Source organism: Ammospiza caudacuta, chromosome 1 (assembly GCF_027887145.1).
Source record: "Ammospiza caudacuta isolate bAmmCau1 chromosome 1, bAmmCau1.pri, whole genome shotgun sequence".
Lineage (NCBI taxonomy): Eukaryota > Metazoa > Chordata > Aves > Passeriformes > Passerellidae > Ammospiza > Ammospiza caudacuta.
This window is the reverse complement of record NC_080593.1, coordinates 155,050,994-155,070,705: the sequence shown is the minus strand read 5'-3', so window position 1 is coordinate 155,070,705 and position 19,712 is coordinate 155,050,994. Positions and strand designations below refer to the sequence as shown.

Genomic DNA, 19,712 nt, shown 5'->3' with positions numbered 1-19,712 from the left:
TTTTTGGGGATGGGTTCTGGGTGTTTTTAGCCTGGTTTTGGGGTTTTTGTGGTTTTTTGGGGGGTTTTAGGGGGTGTTTTGGGGTTTTTAGGGGGTGTTTGGGGTTTTTTTGGGGTTTTTAGGGGGTGTTTGGGGGTGTTTTTAGCCTGGTTTTGGGGCTGTTTTGGGCTGTTTTGGGGTGTTTCTGGGGGCTTTCACAGCTGTTTTCAGGGTGTTTTTAGCCTGTTTTTGGGGTGTTTTTGAGGTGTTTTTGGGGATGGGTTCTGGGTGTTTTTAGCCTGGTTTTGGGGTGTTTTGGGGTTTTTGGGGGGTTTTTAGGGGGTGTTTGGGTTTTTTTGGGGGTTTTTAGGGGGTGTTTTGGGGGTTTTTAGGGGGTTTTTAGGGGGTGTTTTGGGCTGTTTCTGGGGCCTTTCACAACTGTTTTCAGGGTGTTTTTAGCCTGGTTTTGGGTTGTTTTGGGGTTTTTTTGGGGGTTTTTAGGGGCTGTTTTGGGGGTTTTTGGGGGGTTTTTAGGGGCTGTTTTGGGGTGTTTCTGGGGCCTTTCACGGCTGCTTTTAGGGTGTTTTTAGCCTGGTTTTGGGGCTGGTTTGGGGTGTGTTTAGGGTGTTTTTGGGGGTGGTTTCAGGGTGTTTTTATTCTGGTTTTGGGGTGTTTTGGGGTGTTTTTAGGGTATTTTTGGGGGTGTTTTCTGGTTGTTTTTGGGGGGATGTTTGGGTGTTTTTGGGGTGGTTTCAGGATGTTTTCAGGGTGTTTTTAACATGATTTTGGGGTGTATTTGGGGGGTTGGGGCTGTTTTCAGGCTGGTTTTTGGGTGTATTTCACATGATTCTGGGGTGGTTTTAGGATGTTTTCAGGGTGTTTTTAACATGATTTTGGGGTGTTTTGGGGTGTTTTTGGGGTGTTTTTGGGGATGGGTTCTGGGTGCTTTTAGCCTGGTTTTGGGGTGTTTTGGGGTTTTTTGGGTGTTTTTAGGGGCTGTTTTGGGGTGTTTCTGGGGCCTTTCATGGCTGTTTTTAGGGTGTTTTTAGCCTGGTTTTGGGGTTTTTGGGGTGTTCTTAGGGTGTTTTTGGGGGTGTTTTCTGGTTGTTTTTGAGGGTGTTTTTTGGTTGTTTTTGGGGTGGTTTTGGGCTGTTTTCAGGGTTTTTTTAGGGTGTTTTTGGGGATGTTTTCTGGTTGTTTTTGGGGTGATGTTTGGGTGTTTTTGGGGTGGTTTCAGGATGTTTTCAGGGTGTTTTTAACATGATTTTGGGGTGGTTTTGGGGGATTTTCGGGCTGTTTTCAGGCTGGTTTTTGGGTGTATTTAACATGATTCTGGGGTGGTTTTGGGGATGGTTCTAGGGGTGTTTTGGGGGTGTATTTGGGGGGTTGGGGCTGTTTTCAGGCTGGTTTTTGGGTGTATTTCACATGATTCTGGGGTGGTTTTAGGATGTTTTCAGGGTGTTTTTAACATGATTTTGGGGTGTTTTTAGGGTGTTTTTGGGGGATGGGTTCTGGGTGTTTTTAGCCTGGTTTTGGGGTGTTTTGGGGTTTTTTTGGGGTTTTTAGGGGCTGTTTTGGGGGTTTTTTGGGGTTTTTAGGGGCTGTTTTGGGGTGTTTCTGGGGGCTTTCACAGCTGTTTTCAGGGTGTTTTTAGTCTGGTTTTGGGCTGTTTTGGGTTTTTTTGGGGTTTTTATGGGCTGTTTTGGGGATTTTGGGGGGTTTGTAGGGGCTGTTTTGGGGTGTTTCTGGGGCCTTTCACAGCTGTTTTTAGGGTGTTTTTAGCCTGGTTTTGGGGCTGTTTTGGGGTGGTTTGGGGTGGTTTTGGGGGTGTTTTTGGGGATGGGTTCTGGGTGTTTTTAGCCTGGTTTTGGGGTTTTTGTGGTTTTTTGGGGGGTTTTAGGGGGTGTTTTGGGGTTTTTAGGGGGTGTTTGGGGTTTTTTTGGGGTTTTCACAGGGTGTTTTAGGTTTTTTTGGGGTTTTTAGGGGGTGTTTGGGGGTGTTTTTAGCCTGGTTTTGGGGCTGTTTTGGGCTGTTTTGGGCTGTTTCTGGGGGCTTTCACAGCTGTTTTCAGGGTGTTTTTAGCCTGTTTTTGGGGTGTTTTTGAGGTGTTTTTGGGGATGGGTTCTGGGTGTTTTTAGCCTGGTTTTGGGGTGTTTTGGGGTTTTTGGGGGGTTTTTAGGGGGTGTTTGGGTTTTTTTGGGGGTTTTTAGGGGGTGTTTTGGGGGTTTTTAGGGGGTTTTTAGGGGGTGTTTTGGGCTGTTTCTGGGGCCTTTCACAACTGTTTTCAGGGTGTTTTTAGCCTGGTTTTGGGTTGTTTTGGGGTTTTTTGGGGGTTTTTAGGGGCTGTTTTGGGGTGTTTCTGGGGCCTTTCACGGCTGCTTTTAGGGTGTTTTTAGCCTGGTTTTGGGGCTGGTTTGGGGTGTGTTTAGGGTGTTTTTGGGGGTGGTTTCAGGGTGTTTTTATTCTGGTTTTGGGGTGTTTTGGGGTGTTTTTAGGGTATTTTTGGGGGTGTTTTCTGGTTGTTTTTGGGGGGATGTTTGGGTGTTTTTGGGGTGGTTTCAGGATGTTTTCAGGGTGTTTTTAACATGATTTTGGGGTGGTTTTGGGGGGGTTGGGGCTGTTTTCAGGCTGGTTTTTGGGTGTATTTCACATGATTCTGGGGTGGTTTTAGGATGTTTTCAGGGTGTTTTTAACATGATTTTGGGGTGTTTTGGGGTGTTTTTGGGGTGTTTTTGGGGATGGGTTCTGGGTGCTTTTAGCCTGGTTTTGGGGTGTTTTGGGGTTTTTTGGGTGTTTTTAGGGGCTGTTTTGGGGTGTTTCTGGGGCCTTTCATGGCTGTTTTTAGGGTGTTTTTAGCCTGGTTTTGGGGTTTTTGGGGTGTTCTTAGGGTGTTTTTGGGGGTGTTTTCTGGTTGTTTTTGAGGGTGTTTTTTGGTTGTTTTTGGGGTGGTTTTGGGCTGTTTTCAGGGTTTTTTTAGGGTGTTTTTGGGGATGTTTTCTGGTTGTTTTTGGGGTGATGTTTGGGTGTTTTTGGGGTGGTTTCAGGATGTTTTTCAGGGTGTTTTTAACATGATTTTGGGGTGGTTTTGGGGGATTTTCGGGCTGTTTTCAGGCTGGTTTTTGGGTGTATTTAACATGATTCTGGGGTGGTTTTGGGGATGGTTCTAGGGGTGTTTTGGGGGTGTATTTGGGGGGTTGGGGCTGTTTTCAGGCTGGTTTTTGGGTGTATTTCACATGATTCTGGGGTGGTTTTAGGATGTTTTCAGGGTGTTTTTAACATGATTTTGGGGTGTTTTTAGGGGTTTTTGGGGGATGGGTTCTGGGTGTTTTTAGCCTGGTTTTGGGGTGTTTTGGGGTTTTTTTGGGGTTTTAGGGGCTGTTTTGGGGGTTTTTTGGGGTTTTTAGGGGCTGTTTTGGGGTGTTTCTGGGGGCTTTCACTGCTGTTTTCAGGGTGTTTTTAGCCTGGTTTTGGGATGTTTTGGGGTGTTTTTAGGGTGTTTTTGGGGGTGGTTTCAGGGTGTTTTTATTCTGGTTTTGGGGTGTTTTGGGGTGTTTTTAGGGTATTTTTGGGGGTGTTTTCTGGTTGTTTTTGGGGGGATGTTTGGGTGTTTTTGGGGTGGTTTCAGGATGTTTTCAGGGTGTTTTTAACATGATTTTGGGGTGTATTTGGGGGGTTGGGGCTGTTTTCAGGCTGGTTTTTGGGTGTATTTCACATGATTCTGGGGTGGTTTTAGGGGTGTATTTGGGGTGTTTTTGGGGATGGTTTCTGGGTGTTTCTAGCCTGGTTTTGGGTTTTTTGGGGTTTTTTTGGGGTGTTTTTAGGGGCTGTTTTGGGGTGTTTCTGGGGCCTTTCACGGCTGTTTTCAGGGTGTTTTCAGGGTGTTTTTGGGGATGATTTCAGGCTGTTTTTTGGGGTGATTTTGGGCTGTTTTAGGGTGTTTTTGGGGGTGATTTCAGGCTGTTTTTTGGGGTATTTTTGGGCTGTTTTAGGGTGTTTTGGGGTGTTTTTGGGGATGATTTCAGGCTGTTTTTTGGGGTATTTTTGGGTTGTTTTAGGCTGTTTTGGGGGTGTTTTTGGGGATGATTTCAGGCTGGTTTTTGGGGTATTTTTCGCTGTTTTAGGGTATTTTTTGCCTGTTTTAGGGTGTTTTTGGTGGTGGTTTTGGGGATGATTTCAGGCTGTTTTTGGGGTGATTTTGGGCTGTTTTCAGGGTGTTTTTGGGGATGAATCCAGGCTGTTTTCGGGGTGGTTTTGGGCTGTTTTTGGGGGTATTCTCAGGGTGGGTTTGGGGTTTTCTTAGGATGTCTTGGGGTATTTTTGGGGGTGTTTTCAGGGTGTTTTCTGGTTGTTCTCAGCATGATTTTGGGAGTGTTTTGGGGTATTTTCAGGGTGGTTTTTGGGGGTGGTTTTGGGCTGTTTTCAGTGTGTTTTGGCAGTTTCCAGGCTGTTTTCAGGGTGTTTTTGAGGTGTTTCTGGGGGTGTTTCTGGGGTGTTTTGATGCGTTTTCAGGGTGATTTTGGGGTGTTCTCAGGGTGGTTTGGGGGTTTTTGTGGGGCTGTTTTAGGGGCTGTTTGCAGGGTGTTTTCAGGGTGTTTTTAGCCTGGGTTTTGGGCAGTTTTGGGTGGTTTTGGGGATGTTTGCAGGGTGTTTTGGGGCTCGGTTTTGGGGTATTTTCAGGGTGTTTTGGGCTATTTTTGAGGGTGTTTTCAGGGCGTTTTTAGCGTGGTTTGGGGCTGTTTTGGGGCTGTTTTCAGTGTGTCTGGGGGGTATTTTTGGGGATGTTTCCAGGATGTTTTTGGGGTGTTTTTGGTGAGTTTTTTGGGGTGTTTTCAGGGTATTTTGGGGGTGTTTTCAGCATGGTTTTGGGGCTGTTTTCAGGGGTGCTTTTGGGCTGTTTTCAGGCTGGTTTTGGCGGCTTTTTTGAGTCTTTCTGGGGGTGTTGTGGGGATATTTTCAGCTGGTTTTGGTGGGTGCTTTTGGGCTGATTTCGGGTTGTTTTGGGAGTCTTTTTGGGGATCTTTTGGGGCTGTTTTGGGCGCGGGTTTGGGCTGTTTTCAGTGTCTTTTGGGGGTATTTTTGGGGCTGTTTTCGGGCCGTTTTTGGCGGGTTTTTGGGGCTGTTTTGGGGCTGTTTTTGGGGGTCCCTGAGCCCCCCTTTGTGCCCCCCAGACCTGTACTATTTCCTGCTGGCGCCCACGCTGTGCTACGAGCTCAACTTCCCGCGCTCGCCGCGCCTCAGGAAGAGATTCCTGCTGCGCCGCCTCTGCGAGATGGTGACGGACCGGGCCCGGGGGATTCGGGGGGTCGGAGGAGATTTGGGGGGTCCCAGGCGGGATTTGGGGGGTTCGGAGGAGATTTGGGGGGGCCCAGGGGGGGATTTGGGGGTTCGGAGGAGATTTGGGGCATCCCAGGGGAGCTTTGAGGGGTCCCAGGGGGGATTTGAGGGGTTTGGAGGAGATTTGGGGGGTCCTGGGGGGGATTTGGGGGGTTCGGAGGAGATTTGGGGGGTCCCAGGCAGGATTTGGGGGGTTCAGAGGAGATTTGGGGAGTCCCAGGGGGGGATTTGGGGGGTTCGGAGCAGATTTGGGGGGTCCCAGGCAGGATTTGGGGGGCCCGGGGGGATTTGGGGGGTTCGGAGGAGATTTGGGGGGCCCTGGGGGGCTTTGAGGGGTCCCAGGGGGGATTTGAGGGGTTCCAGGGGGGATTTTGGGGGGTTCGGAGGAGATTTGGGGGGTCCAGGAAGGATTTGGGGGGTTTGGAGGAGATTTGGGGGGTCCCAGTTGTGGTTTGGGGGGATTTTGGGGGTCCCACGGGGATTTCAGGGACCCTGGGTGGATTGGGGGGTCCCCGGGGGGGTTCGGGGGGGGTTTTGTGCTCCCGGAATTTGGGGAGGGGTCTCTCAGCCTCGCTCTCTCTCCCCTCCCCCCCCCAGTTGTTTTTCACGCAGCTCCTGGTGGGGCTGATCCAGCAGGTGAGGGGGCGGGGCCACGGGAAAGGGGCGGGGCCAACGGGAGGGGGCGTGGCTATAGCCTAGAGGGGGCAATGGAAATGGGAGGGGCCAAGGGGAGAGGGCGGAGCCACGGGACGGGAGAGGGGCGGGGCCAAGAATAATGGAGGGGCCAAGAGAAATGGGAGGGTCCAAAGAAAAGGGGGCGGGGTCAATGGGCAGCAGAGGGGGTGGGGCCAAGAAATGGGAGGGGTCAATGGGAAGGGGCGGGGCCAGGGGAAAGGGGCGGCGCCAAGACAATGGAGGGGCCAAGGGAAGTGGGCGTGGCCAGGAGAAGTGGGCGGGGCCAAGGTATGAGGGAGCGGCCTTCGGGGGGATTTTTTGGGGGATTTTTTTGGGTTTTTTCAGCTTTTTCGGACATTTTTAGGGGGTTTTGGGTTTTTTCAGGTTTTAGAGGGGTTTTGGGGTTTTTATTGGGTGTTTCGGGGAGATTTTGGGGTTTTCTGGTGGAGCTTCGTGAGGGTTTTTAAGGATTTTTTGGAGGTTTAAGTGCCTTATTTTGGGGTTTTTTTGGGGCTTTTTTGGGAAATTTTTGAGGTTTTTTTCCGGGTTTTTTCAGGGGGTTTTGGCGTTAGGTTTTTTGGAAAATTTTTTTTTGTTTGTTTTTTGGGTTTTTTCAGGTTTGTGGGGGGTTTTTAATTGTGGGGGACTTTTGAGAGTTTTCTGAGGGCAATTGGGAGTTTTTGGGGGGTTTGGGGGCTTTTTTCTGGGTTTGGGGGATTTTTTGGGGTTTTTTTTTTTAGGATTTCGAGGAATTTTTTTGGGGTTTTTTTTGAGGGTGTTTTGGGTTTATTTGGGGAGATTTTTGAGGACGTCTTGGGGATTTTTGGAGTTTTCTTGGGATTTTTTTCTGGGCTTTTTCTCAAGTTTTTGGGATTTGTTTTGGGTTTTTTTGGGGGGTTTTGAGGGGGTTTCTGGGGCTTTTTTTAGGGGTTTTTTTTAGGATTTGGGGGGGATTTCTGGAGGTTTTTTGGGGGATTTTTGGAGTTTTTTTGGGGGGATTTTGGGGATTATTTGGGTTTTTTGGGAAATTGGGGGGGGTTCGTTTTTTTCTGGGTTTCTTTGGAAATTTTGGGGGCTTTTGGGGAAATTTTTGGGGTTTTTTGAGGAATTTTGGTTTTTTTTTAGATTTTGTAGGGCTTCTTTAGGTTTTGGGGGTATTTTGGGTTTTTTGGGGAGGCTCTTTGGGTCTTTTGAGATTTTTGGGGGAATATTTTGGTTTTTATTGGACTTTTTTGGTCTTTTTTGGGTTTTTTTGGGGCGGATTTTTGAGGTTTTTTGGGGCATTTTCTTTGAGGGTTTTTTTGTTGTTTTTTTGTGAGGTTTTTTGGGGGTTTTTTTGGTGTTTGGAATGTTTGGGGTTTTTTTGGGGGGGAGGGAATTTTTGGGAGGGTTTTGGAGATTTTTTAAGGGTCTTTTTGGGAGTTTTTTAGGGTTTTTTGGGGGGGGTTTATTTTGGGGATTTTTTTGGGCAGGGGTTTGGGTTCTTTGTGAGATTTTTTGGGGATTTTTGGGGGATTTTTTAGGGGTTTTTGGGGATTTTTTGGGGGATTTTTTGGGGATTTTTTGGGGGTTTTTTGGGGTTTTTTGGGGATTTTTTTTTGATTTTTTGGGGGTTTTTTGGGGGTTTTTTGGGGATTTTTTGGGATTTTTTGGGGATTTTTTGGGATTTTTTGGGGTTTTTTGGGGGATTTTTTTGGGGATTTTTTGGGGGGGTTTTTGGGGATTTTTTTTGGATTTTTTTTGGGTTTTTTTTCGGTTTTTTTTTGTGTTTCTGGAGCTGCTGTTCCCCTTTGCAGTGGATGGTTCCCACGATCCAGAACTCCATGAAACCTTTCCAGGTGAGGATGGGGGCGACCCCTCCCCAAATTCCCTCAAACCCTGAAAATTCCACCCCAAATTGCCCCAAAGTCTCCCCAAAATCCCCCCAAAAATTCCAATTTCCTGCCCATTCCCACCCAAAAGCCCCAAATAATCCTGAATTCCCCTAAAATCCCCCCCAAATTCCCTCAAACCCTGAAAATTCCCACCCAAAACCCCCAAAATTCACCAAAAACCTCCTGAAAAATCCCAACCCCCCCCAAAATCTTGAATTGATCCAAACCCCGCCCAAAGCCCCCAAAATTCACCAAAAATCCTCCCCAAATCCCAAATTTCCCCCAAATCTCCCTCCAAACTCCCTCCCAACCCTTCCCAAAATCCCAAATTCCCCCCAAAATCCCAAAACCTCCCCAAAATCCCTCAAAAATCGCCCCCAAAACCTCCCCAAATTCCACCCAAATTCCCCCAGAAACCCAAATTCCCTGAGAATTTCCAGGGAAAACCCCAAATTCCCCCAAAATCTCCCCAATTTCCACCCAAATCCCCCCAAAACCCCAAATTCTCTCACAATTCCCATCTAAAAACCCCAAATTTCCCCCTGAATTCCCCCAAAATCCCAAATTCCCCCAAAATCTCCCCAAATCCCCCCAAAACCCCAAATTCTCTGGCAATTCCCATCTAAAAACCCCAAATTCCCCAAATTTCCCCCTGAATTCCCCCAAAATCCCAAATTCCCCCAAATGATCCTGAATTCCCCCCAAAAATTCCCCCAAAATCCCAAATTCTGAGAATTTGCAGCCAAAACCCCCAAAATCCCCCAAATTGCCCCCAAAATCCAAAATTTCCGGAGAATTCCCCCCTAAAATCCTCAAATTTACCCCAAAATCCCCCAAATTATCCTGAATTCGCCCCAAATTCCCCGAAAATTCCCACCCAAAACCCCAAATTTCCCCCCAAATCCCAAATTCCCCAGAAACCCAAATTCCCTGAGAATTTCCAGGGAAAACCCCAAATTCCCCCAAAATCTCCCCGATTTCCCCCCAGATCCCCCCAAAACCCCAAATTCTCTGACAATTCCCATCTAAAAACCCCAAATTTCCCCCTGAATTCCCCCAAAATCCCAAATTCCCCCAAAAATCCCCCCAAAATCCCAAATTCTGAGAATTTGCAGCCAAAATCCCCCAAATTCCCCCCAAAACCCAAAATTTCCTGAGAATTCCCCCCTAAAATCCTCAAATTTACCCCAAAATCCCCCAAATTATCCTGAATTTGCCCCAAATTCCCCCAAACCCCAAATTCCCTGAAAATTCCCACCCAAAACCCCAAATTTCCCCCCAAATCCCAAATTCCCCCCAAAAATCCCAAGTTCTCTGACAATTCCCCCCCAAACCCCCCAAATTTACCCCAAATTCCCCCCAAAATAATCCTGAATTTGCCCAAATTCCCCCCAAATCCCAAATTCCCTGAGAATTCCCAGCTAAAAACACAAAATTCCCCCAAATCCTCCCCCAAACCCCCCAAAATCCCCCCAAAAACCCAATTGCCCCCCAAAAATCCCAACAAAATTCCCCTAAAACCCCAAAATCCCTCAAAAAAAAATCGAATTTTCCCCCAAATCCATCCTCCAAAATTCCCCCAAATCCTCCCCCAAAATCCCCTCAAAAATCCCCTCAAAAATCCCAATTTTCCCCCAAATCTCCCCCAAATCCCCAAATTTCCCAAAATCCCCCAAAATTCCCCAAATCCCTCCTGGGACCCCCTAAAATCCCTCCAAAAATGGAATTTTCCCCAATTCCCCCCTCGATTTCCCCCAAATTCCTCCTCAAGCCCCCCCAAATCCCCCAAAATTAAAAAATAAAAAATCCAGAATTTCTCCCAATTTCCCCCTACAATCCCCCAAAGCCCCAAATTCCTCCCAAATCCCCCTCAAAGCCCCAAAATCCCAACAAAATCCCCCTAAAACCCCAAATTCCCCCAAAATCCCAACAAAATCCAAATTTCCCCCAAAAATTTCCCCCAAAATCCCAATTTCCCCAAAAAATCCCAACAAAATCCCCCTAAAACCCCAAATTCCACCCAAAATCCCCCAAATTTCCCCCCAAAATCCCTCAAAAAAATCGAATTTTGCCCCAAATCCATCCCCAGAAATTCCCCCAAATCCTCCCCCAACCCCCCCAAAATCCCCTCAAAAATCCCAATTTCCCCCAAAATCCCAACAAAATTCCCCTAAAACCCGAAATTCCCCCCCAAATTCCCCCCAAAATCCCAATTTCCCCCCAAAATCCCTCAAAAAAAATCGAATTTTGCCCCAAATCCATCCCCAAAATTTTCCCCAAATCCTCCCCCAACCCCCCCAAAATCCCCTCAAAAATCCCAAATTTCCCCCAAATCCTCCCCAAAATCCCAATTTCCCCCCCAAATTCCCTCAAAAATCCCAATTTCCCCCAAAATCCCAACAAAATCCCCCTAAAACCCAAAATCCCCCCAAAATCCCAATTTCCCCCCAAAATCCCTTTCAAAAAATCGAATTTTGCCCCAAATCCATCCCCAGAAATTGCCCCAAGTCCTCCCCCAACCCCCCCAAAATCCCCTCAAAAATCCCAAACCCCCCAAATCCTCCCCCAAAATCCCAATTTCCCCCCAAGAATCCCAACAAAATCCCCCTAAAACCCCAAAATCCCTCAAAAAAAAAATCAAATTTTCCACCAAATCCATCCCCAAAAATTCCCCCAAATCCTCCCCCAACCCCCCAAAATCCCCTCAAAAATCCCAATTTCCCCCAAATCCTCCCCCAAAATCCCAATTTCCCCAAAAAATCCCAACAAAATCCCCCTAAAACCCCAAATTCCACCCAAAATCCCCCAAATTTCCCCCCAAAATCCCTCAAAAAAATCGAATTTTGCCCCAAATCCATCCCCAGAAATTCCCCCAAATCCTCCCCCAACCCCCCCAAAATCCCCTCAAAAATCCCAATTTCCCCCAAAATCCCAACAAAATTCCCCTAAAACCCGAAATTCCCCCCCAAATTCCCCCCAAAATCCCAATTTCCCCCCAAAATCCCTCAAAAAAAATCGAATTTTGCCCCAAATCCATCCCCAAAAATTTCCCCAAATCCTCCCCCAACCCCCCCAAAATCCCCTCAAAAATCCCAAATTTCCCCCAAATCCTCCCCAAAATCCCAATTTCCCCCCCAAATTCCCTCAAAAATCCCAATTTCCCCCAAAATCCCAACAAAATCCCCCTAAAACCCAAAATCCCCCCAAAATCCCAATTTCCCCCCAAAATCCCTTTCAAAAAATCGAATTTTCCCCCAAATCCATCCCCAGAAATTGCCCCAAACCCTCCCCCAACCCCCCAAAATCCCCTCAAAAATCCCAAACCCCCCAAATCCTCCCCCAAAATCCCAATTTCCCCCCAAGAATCCCAACAAAATCCCCCTAAAACCCCAAAATCCCTCAAAAAAAAATCAAATTTTCCACCAAATCCATCCCCAAAAATTCCCCCAAATCCTCCCCCAAAATCCCCTCAAAATCCCCTCAAAAATCCCAATTTCCCCAAAATTCCCTCAAAATCCCAATTCCCCCCCCCCAAATTCCCCCAAAAATCCCCCAAAATCCCAATTTCCCCCCAAAATCCCTTTCAAAAAATCGAATTTTGCCCCAAATCCATCCCCAGAAATTTCCCCCAAATCCTCCCCCAACCCCCCAAAATCCCCTCAAAAATCCCAAACCCCCCAAATCCTCCCCCAAAATCCCAATTTCCCCAAAAAATCCCAACAAAATCCCCCTAAAACCCCAAATTCCACCCAAAATCCCCCAAATTTCCCCCCAAAATCCCTCAAAAAAAAATCAAATTTTGCCCCAAATCCATCCCCAGAAATTCCCCCAAATCCTCCCCAACCCCCAAATTTCCCCCAAAATCCCCAAAATCCCCAATTAATTCCCATTTCCCAATTAATTCCCATTTTTCCCCCATTAATTCCCATTTTACCCCAATTAATTCCCATTAATTCCCATTTCCCTAATTAATTCCCATTCCCCAATTAATTCCCATTTCCCCAATTAATTCCCATTTTCCCCAATTAATTCCCATTCACCCAATTAATTCCCATTTTCCCAATTAATTCCCATTTCCCCATTAATTCCCATTTCCCCATTAATTCCCATTCCCCAATTAATTCCCATTTCCCCAATTAATTCCCATTTCCCAATTAATTCCCATTTTCCCAATTAATTCCCATTTCCCCCAATTAATTCCCATTTCCCCCAATTAATTCCCATTTTCCCCAATTAATTCCCATTTTCCCCCAATTAATTCCCATTTTCCCAATTAATTCCCATTTTCCCAATTAATTCCCATTTCCCAATTAATTCCCATTCCCCCAATTAATTCCCATTCCCCCAATTAATTCCCATTTCCCCAATTAATTCCCATTCCCCCAATTAATTCCTATTTCCCAATTAATTCCCATTTCCCCATTAATTCCCATTTCCCCAATTAATTCCCATTCCCCAATTAATTCCCATTCCCCCAATTAATTCCTATTTCCCAATTAATTCCCATTTTCCCCAATTAATTCCCATTTTTCCCCCAATTAATTCCCATTTCCCCAATTAATTTCCATTTCCCAATTAATTCCCATTCCCCAATTAATTCCCATTTTCCCAATTAATTCCCATTTCCCCCAATTAATTCCCATTTTCCCCAATTAATTCCCATTTTCCCAATTAATTCCCATTTCCCCAATTAATTCCCATTCCCCAATTAATTCCCATTCCCCCAATTAATTCCTATTTCCCAATTAATTCCCATTTCCCCCAATTAATTCCCATTTTCCCCCAATTAATTCCCATTTCCCCAATTAATTCCCATTTCCCCAATTAATTCCCATTTCCCCAATTAATTCCCATTCCCCAATTAATTCCCATTTCCCCAATTAATTCCCATTTCCCAATTAATTCCCATTTTCCCAATTAATTCCCATTTCCCCCAATTAATTCCCATTTTCCCCAATTAATTCCCATTTTCCCCCAATTAATTCCCATTTCCCCAATTAATTCCCATTTTCCCAATTAATTCCCATTTCCCCAATTAATTCCCATTCCCCAATTAATTCCCATTCCCCCAATTAATTCCTATTTCCCAATTAATTCCCATTTCCCCAATTAATTCCCATTCCCCAATTAATTCCCATTTCCCCAATTAATTCCCATTCCCCAATTAATTCCCATTCCCCCAATTAATTCCCATTTTCCCAATTAATTCCCATTTCCCAATTAATTCCCATTTCCCCATTAATTCCCATTTCCCCATTAATTCCCATTCCCCCAATTAATTCCTATTTCCCAATTAATTCCCATTTCCCAATTAATTCCCATTTTCCCCAATTAATTCCCATTTTCCCCCAATTAATTCCCATTTCCCCAATTAATTCCCATTTCCCCATTAATTCCCATTTCCCCAATTAATTCCCATTCCCCCAATTAATTCCTATTTCCCAATTAATTCCCATTTCCCCATTAATTCCCATTTCCCCATTAATTCCCATTTTCCCCCAATTAATTCCCATTAATTCCCATTTTCCCCAATTAATTCCCATTTCCCCATTAATTCCCATTTCCCCAATTAATTCCCATTAATTCCCATTTTCCCCATTAATTCCCATTTCCCCCAATTAATTCCCATTTCCCCAATTAATTCCCATTCCCCCAATTAATTCCCATTAATTCCCATTTTCCCCATTAATTCCCATTTCCCCCAATTAATTCCCATTTCCCCATTAATTCCCATTTCCCCAATTAATTCCCATTAATTCCCATTTTCCCCATTAATTCCCATTTCCCCAATTAATTCCCATTCCCCCAATTAATTCCCATTTCCCCATTAATTCCCATTTTCCCCCAATTAATTCCCATTAATTCCCATTTTCCCCAATTAATTCCCATTTTCCCCAATTAATTCCCATTTCCCCATTAATTCCCATTTCCCAATTAATTCCCATTAATTCCCATTTTCCCCATTAATTCCCATTTCCCCCAATTAGTTCCCATTTCCACCAATTAATTCCCATTTTCCCCAATTAATTCCCATTTCCCAATTAATTCCCATTAATTTCAGGACATGGATTATTCCCGGATCATCGAGCGCCTCCTGAAGCTGGCCGTGAGTCCGGACCGCAAATCCCCAAAATCCCCAAAATTCCCCAAAACTCCCCCAAATCACCCTGAAACCCCCAAAATCCCATTTGCCCCAAAATTTCAATTTTCCCCCCAAAAATTTCAATTTTCCCCCCAAAATTCCCATTTTTCCCCCCAAAAAATTCAATTTTTCCCCCTCCAAAAATTCCCATTTTTTCCCCAAAAAATTCCCATTTTCCCCCCAAAAAATTCAATTTTTTCCCCCAAAAATTTCAATTTTTCCCCCCAAAAATTCCCATTTTTTCCCCAAAAATTTCAATTTTCCCCCCCAAAAATTTTAATTTTTCCCCCAAAAGTTTCAATTTTTCCCCCCCAAAATTCCCATTTTTTCCCCAAAAAATTTCAATTTTTTCCCCCCAAAAAATTTCAATTTTTTCCCCCAAAAATTCCCATTTTCCCCTCTAAAAATCCCCTTTTTTCCTCCCCAATCCCCATTTCCTCCCCCCAAAAATTCCCAATATTTTCCTGAAAACTCCAATGTTTTTCTCTAAACCCCCCCAAAATCCCATTTTTTTCCTCCAAAAAGTCCCAATTTTTTCCCCAAAAAAATTCCTATTTTTTTTTGCCCAAAAATCACCCAAAAATCCAAATTCCAAATTTTCCCCCCAAATTTTCATTTTTTCCCTCAAAAATCCCTTTTTTTTCTGAAAAATGCCATTTTTTCCCCAAAAATTCCCTTTTTTCCCCCAAATTTCAAATTTTCCCCCCAAAAATTCCCACTTTTCCCTCTAAAAATCCCCTTTTTTCCTCCAAAATCCCCATTTCCTCCCCCAAAATCACCCAAAAATCCCAATTTTCCCCCAAAATTTTCATTTTTTTCCCTCAAAAATGCCATTTTCTCCCCAAAAATTCCCATTTTTCCCCCAAAATTTCAATTTTTCCCCCCAAAAATTCCCATTTTTCCCTCTAAAAATCCCCTTTTTTCCTCCCCCAAAATTTCCCAATTTTTCCCCAAAAATTCAGATTTCCCTGAAAAATCCAATGTTTTTCTCTAAACCCCCCAAAAATCCCATTTTTCCCCCCAAAAATCCCATTTTTTCCCCAAAATCACCCAAAAATCCCAATTTTCCCCCCAAATTTTCATTTTTCCCTCAAAAAAATCCCATTTTTTCCCTGAAAAATGCCTTTTTTCCCCAAAAATTTCAATTTTTCCCCCCAAAAATTCCCATTTTTCCCTCCCCCAAAAATTCCCAATTTTTTCCCCAAAAATTCAGATTTTCCTGAAAACTCCAATGTTTTTCTCTAAATCCCCCACAAAAATCCCATTTTTTTCCCCAAAAAAATTCCTTTTTTTTTTTGCCCCAAAATCACCCAAAAATCCCAATTTTCCCCCAAAATTTTCATTTTTCCCTCAAAAAAATCCCATTTTTTTCCCCAAAAATTCCCATTTTTTCACCAAAAATTTCAATTTTTCCCCCCAAATTTCAATTTCTCCCCCCAAAAATTCCCATTTTTTTCCCCCAAAATTTCAATTTTTCCCTCTAAAAATCCCCATTTTTCCTCCCCCAAAATTTCCCAATTTTTCCCCAAAAATTCAGATTTCCCTGAAAAATCCAATGTTTTTCTGTAAACCCCCCCAAAATCCCATTTTTTCCCCAAAATCACCCAAAAATCCCAATTTTCCCCCCAAATTTTCATTTTTCCCTCAAAAAAATCCCATTTTTTTCCCTGAAAAATGCCTTTTTTCCCCAAAAATTTCAATTTTTCCCCCCAAATTTCAATTTTTTTCCCAAAAATTCCCATTTTCCCCCCCAAAATTCCCATTTTTTCCCCAAAAATTTCAATTTTCCCCCCAAAAATCCCAATTTTTTTCTAAAAACTTGAATTTTTTCCCAAAATTTTGGTTTTTCTCCCCATTGCAGGTCCCGAACCCCCTGATCCGGCTGAGTTTTTTCCATTGGTTTTTCCACTCGTGCCCGAACCCCAAAATCCCCCAAAAATCCAATTTTCTCCCCAAAATCCCCCAGTTTTCCCTTTAAAAATCCCTTTCTTTTTCAATAAAAATTCCAATTTTTTTCCAAGAAAAATCCCAATTTTCCCCTTTAAAAATCCCTTTATTTTCCCCCCAAAATTCCAATTTTTTCCAAGAAAAATCCCAATTTTTCCCTCTAAAAATCCCAATTTTTCCCTATAAAAATCTCTTTATTTTTCAATAAAAATTCCAATTTTTTTCCAAGAAAAATCCCATTTTTCCCCCAAAAATCCCATTTTTTTTCCAAGAAAAATCCCAATTTTTCCCTCTAAAAATCCCTTTACTTTTTTAAAAAAAATCCAATTTTTTTCCAAGAAAAATCCCAATTTTCCCCTTTGAAAATCCCTTTCTTTTTCAATAAAAATCCCAATTTTTTCCTAAAAACTTTCATTTTTGCCTGAATTTGTGTTGCAGGTCCCGAACCACCTGATCTGGCTGATGTTCTTCTATTGCTTTTTCCACTCGTGCCTGAACGCGGTGGCCGAGCTGCTGCAGTTCGGGGACCGAGAGTTCTACCGAGACTGGTGGTCAGGGCCCGCGGAAAAAATGCAATTTTGGGAAAAAATGCAATTTTGGGGGCAAAAAAAATGGAATTTGGGGGGCAAAAATGGAATTTGGGGGGCAAAAATGGAATTTTGGGGGAAAAAAATGGAATTTTGGGGGAAAAAAATGGAATTTGGGGGGCAAAAATGGAATTTTGGGGGGAAAAATGGAATTTTGGGGGGAAAAAATGGAATTTTAGGGGAGAAAAATGGAATTTCAGGGGGGAAAAAATGGAATTAAGGGGGAAAATTGGGGGCAAAAATGGAATTTTAGGGGGAAAAATGGAATTTTAGGGGGAAAAATGGAATTTTGGGGGGAAAAAATGGAATTAAGGGGGAAAATTGGGGGCAAAAATGGAATTTTGGGGGGCAAAAATGGAATTTTAGGGGGAAAAATGGAATTTTAGGGGGAAAAATGGAATTTTAGGGGGAAAAATGGAATTTTGGGGGAAAAAAATGGAATTTTGGGGGGAAAATGGAATTAAGGGGGAAAATTGGGGGGAATAATGGAATTTTGGGGGGAAAAAAATGGAATTTTGGGGGGCAAAAATGGAATTTTAGGGGAAAAAATGGCATTTTGGGGGGAAAAATGGAATTTTGGGGGGAAAAAATGGAATTTTAGGGGAGAAAAATGGAATTTCAGGGGGGAAAAAATGGAATTAAGGGGGAAAATTGGGGGCAAAAATGGAATTTTGGGGGGGAAAAATGGAATTTTAGGGGGAAAAATGGAATTTTGGGGGGAAAAAATGGAATTTTGGGGGGAAAAATGGAATTTTAGGGGGGAAAAAAAATGGAATTTAGGGGGAAAATTGGGGGGAAAAAATGGAATTTTGGGGGCAAAAATGGAATTTTAGGGGAAAAAAGGCATTTTGGGGGGAAAAATGGAATTTTGGGGGAAAAAATGGAATTTTGGGGGAAAAATGGAATTTTAGGGGGGAAAAATGGAATTTTGGGGGAAAAAATGGAATTTTGGGGGAAAATTGGGGGCAAAAATGGAATTTTAGGGGGAAAAATGGAATTTTGGGGGAAAAAGTGGAATTTTTGGGGGAAAAAATGGAATTTTGGGGGGAAAATCAGAATTTTGGGGGAAAAAAATGGAATTTTGAGGGAAAAATGGAATTAAGGGGGAAAATTGGGGGGAAAAATGGAATTTGGGGGGAAAAAATGGAATTTTAGGGGGAAAAATCGGAATTTGGGGGGAAAAATGGAATTTTGGGGGGGAAAAAATGGAATTTTGGGGGAAAAATGGAATTTTGGGGGAAAAAATGGAATTTTGGGGGGAAAAAAGGGATTTGGGGGAAAAAATGGAATTTAGGGGGAAAATTGGGGAAAAAATGGAATTTTGGGGGAAAAATCGGAATTTGGGGGGAAAAAATGGAATTTTGGGGGGAAAAAATGGAATTTTGGGGGAAAAATCAGAATTTAGGGGGAAAAATCAGAATTTTGGGGGGAAAAAATGGAATTTTGGGGGGGAAAAAATGGAATTTTGGGGGGAAAAATGGAATTTTGGGGGGGAAAAAATGGAATTTTGGGGGAAAAATGGAATTTCAGGGGGGAAAAAATGGAATTAAGGGGGAAAATTGGGGGGAAAAATGGAATTTTGGGGGGGAAAAATGGAATTTTGGGGAAAAAAATGGAATTTTGGGGAAAAATGGAATTTTGGGGGGAAAAAAATGGAATTTCAGGGGGGAAAAAATGGAATTAAGGGGGAAAATTGGGGGGAAAAATGGAATTTTGGGGGAAAAATCAATTTTGGGGGAAAAAATGGAATTTTGGGGAAAAAATGGAATTTAGGGGGAAAATTGGGGGGAAAAAATGGAATTTTGTGGGGCAAAAATGGAATTTTGGGGGGAAAAATGGAATTTGGGGGGAAAAAATGGAATTTTGGGGGGCAAAAATGGAATTTTGGGGGAAAAATCAGAATTTTGGGGGAAAAAATGGAATTTTGGAGGGAAAAAATGGAATTTTGGGGGAAAAATCAGAATTTTGGGGGAAAAAATGGAATTTTGGGGGGAAAAAATGGAATTTTGGGGGAAAAAATGGAATTTGGGGGGAAAAATGGAATTTTGGGGGGAAAAAAAGGAATTTCAGGGGGGAAAAATGGAATTTTGGGGGGAAAATTGGGGGGAAAAATGGAATTTTTGGGGAAAAATGGAATTTTGGTGGGAAAAAATGGAATTTAGGGGGAAAATTGGGGGGAAAAAATGGAATTTTGGGGGCAAAAATGGCATTTTGGGGGGAAAAATGGAATTTTGGGGGAAAAAATGGAATTTTGGGGGGAAAAAATGGAATTTGGGGGGAAAAAATGGAATTTTGGGGGGAAAAAAATGGAATTTGGGGGGAAAAAATGGAATTTTGGGGGAAAAATCAGAATTTTGGGGGGAAAAAATGAAATTTTGGGGGGAAAAATGGAATTTGGGGGAAAAAATGGAATTTTGGGGGAAAAATGGAACTTTGGGGGGAAAAAAATGGAATTTGGGGGCATTCTGGGGCAGGAAATCGGAATTTGGGGGAGAAAATCCAAATTTTGGGGATGTTCTGGAGGGGTTTTGGGGAGGAAATTCAGAATTTAAGGGGGAATTTGGGGAGAAAATTCAGAATTTTGGGGGAGAAAATTCAGAATTTTCGGGCGATTTTTGGAGAAAATTCAGGATTTTGGGGAGAAAATTCAGAATTTGGGGAGAAAATTCAGGATTTTGGGGGAGAAAATTCAGGATTCTGGGGCAATTTGGGGAGAAAATTCAGGATTTTGGGGAGAAAATTCAGAATTTTCAGGGGATTTTGGGGAGAATTTTGGGAGAATATTGAGGATGTTTGGGAGGGATTTTGGGGGAAAAAATCCAAATTTTGGGGAGATTTTGGGGAGAAAATTCAGAATTTAAGGGGGAATTTGGGGAGAAAATTCAGGATTTGGGGAGATTTTTGGGGAAAAGTCCAAATTTTGGGAGGATTTTGGAGAGGAAATTCAGAATTTGGGGGGAATTTGGGGAAAAAATTCAGAATTTTCGGGCGATTTTTGGGAGAAAATTCAGGATTTTGGGGCAGAAAATTCAGAATTTTTGGGGGATTTTGGGGAGAATTTTGGGAGAATATTGAGGATGTTTGGGGGAAAAAAATCCAAATTTGGGGGGATTTTGGGAGGAAATTCTGAATTTTGAGGGGCATTTTGAGGAGAAAATTCAGAATTTGGGGGGA

At 43.3% G+C, this 19,712-nt stretch overlaps 1 protein-coding gene across 1 annotated transcript in view; it reads left to right on the top strand.

Annotated features, from left to right (window-relative positions):
* Positions 1-19,712, top strand: part of DGAT1 (diacylglycerol O-acyltransferase 1) — a 56,761-nt gene that overhangs the window by 26,195 nt on the left and 10,854 nt on the right. Inside the window, exons 9-13 of the mRNA XM_058824728.1 lie at positions 5,148-5,251; positions 5,911-5,949; positions 7,785-7,826; positions 13,924-13,968; positions 16,390-16,502. Coding sequence (XP_058680711.1) covers positions 5,148-5,251; positions 5,911-5,949; positions 7,785-7,826; positions 13,924-13,968; positions 16,390-16,502 — 343 coding nt within the window. The remainder of the gene's footprint in view (positions 1-5,147; positions 5,252-5,910; positions 5,950-7,784; positions 7,827-13,923; positions 13,969-16,389; positions 16,503-19,712) is intronic.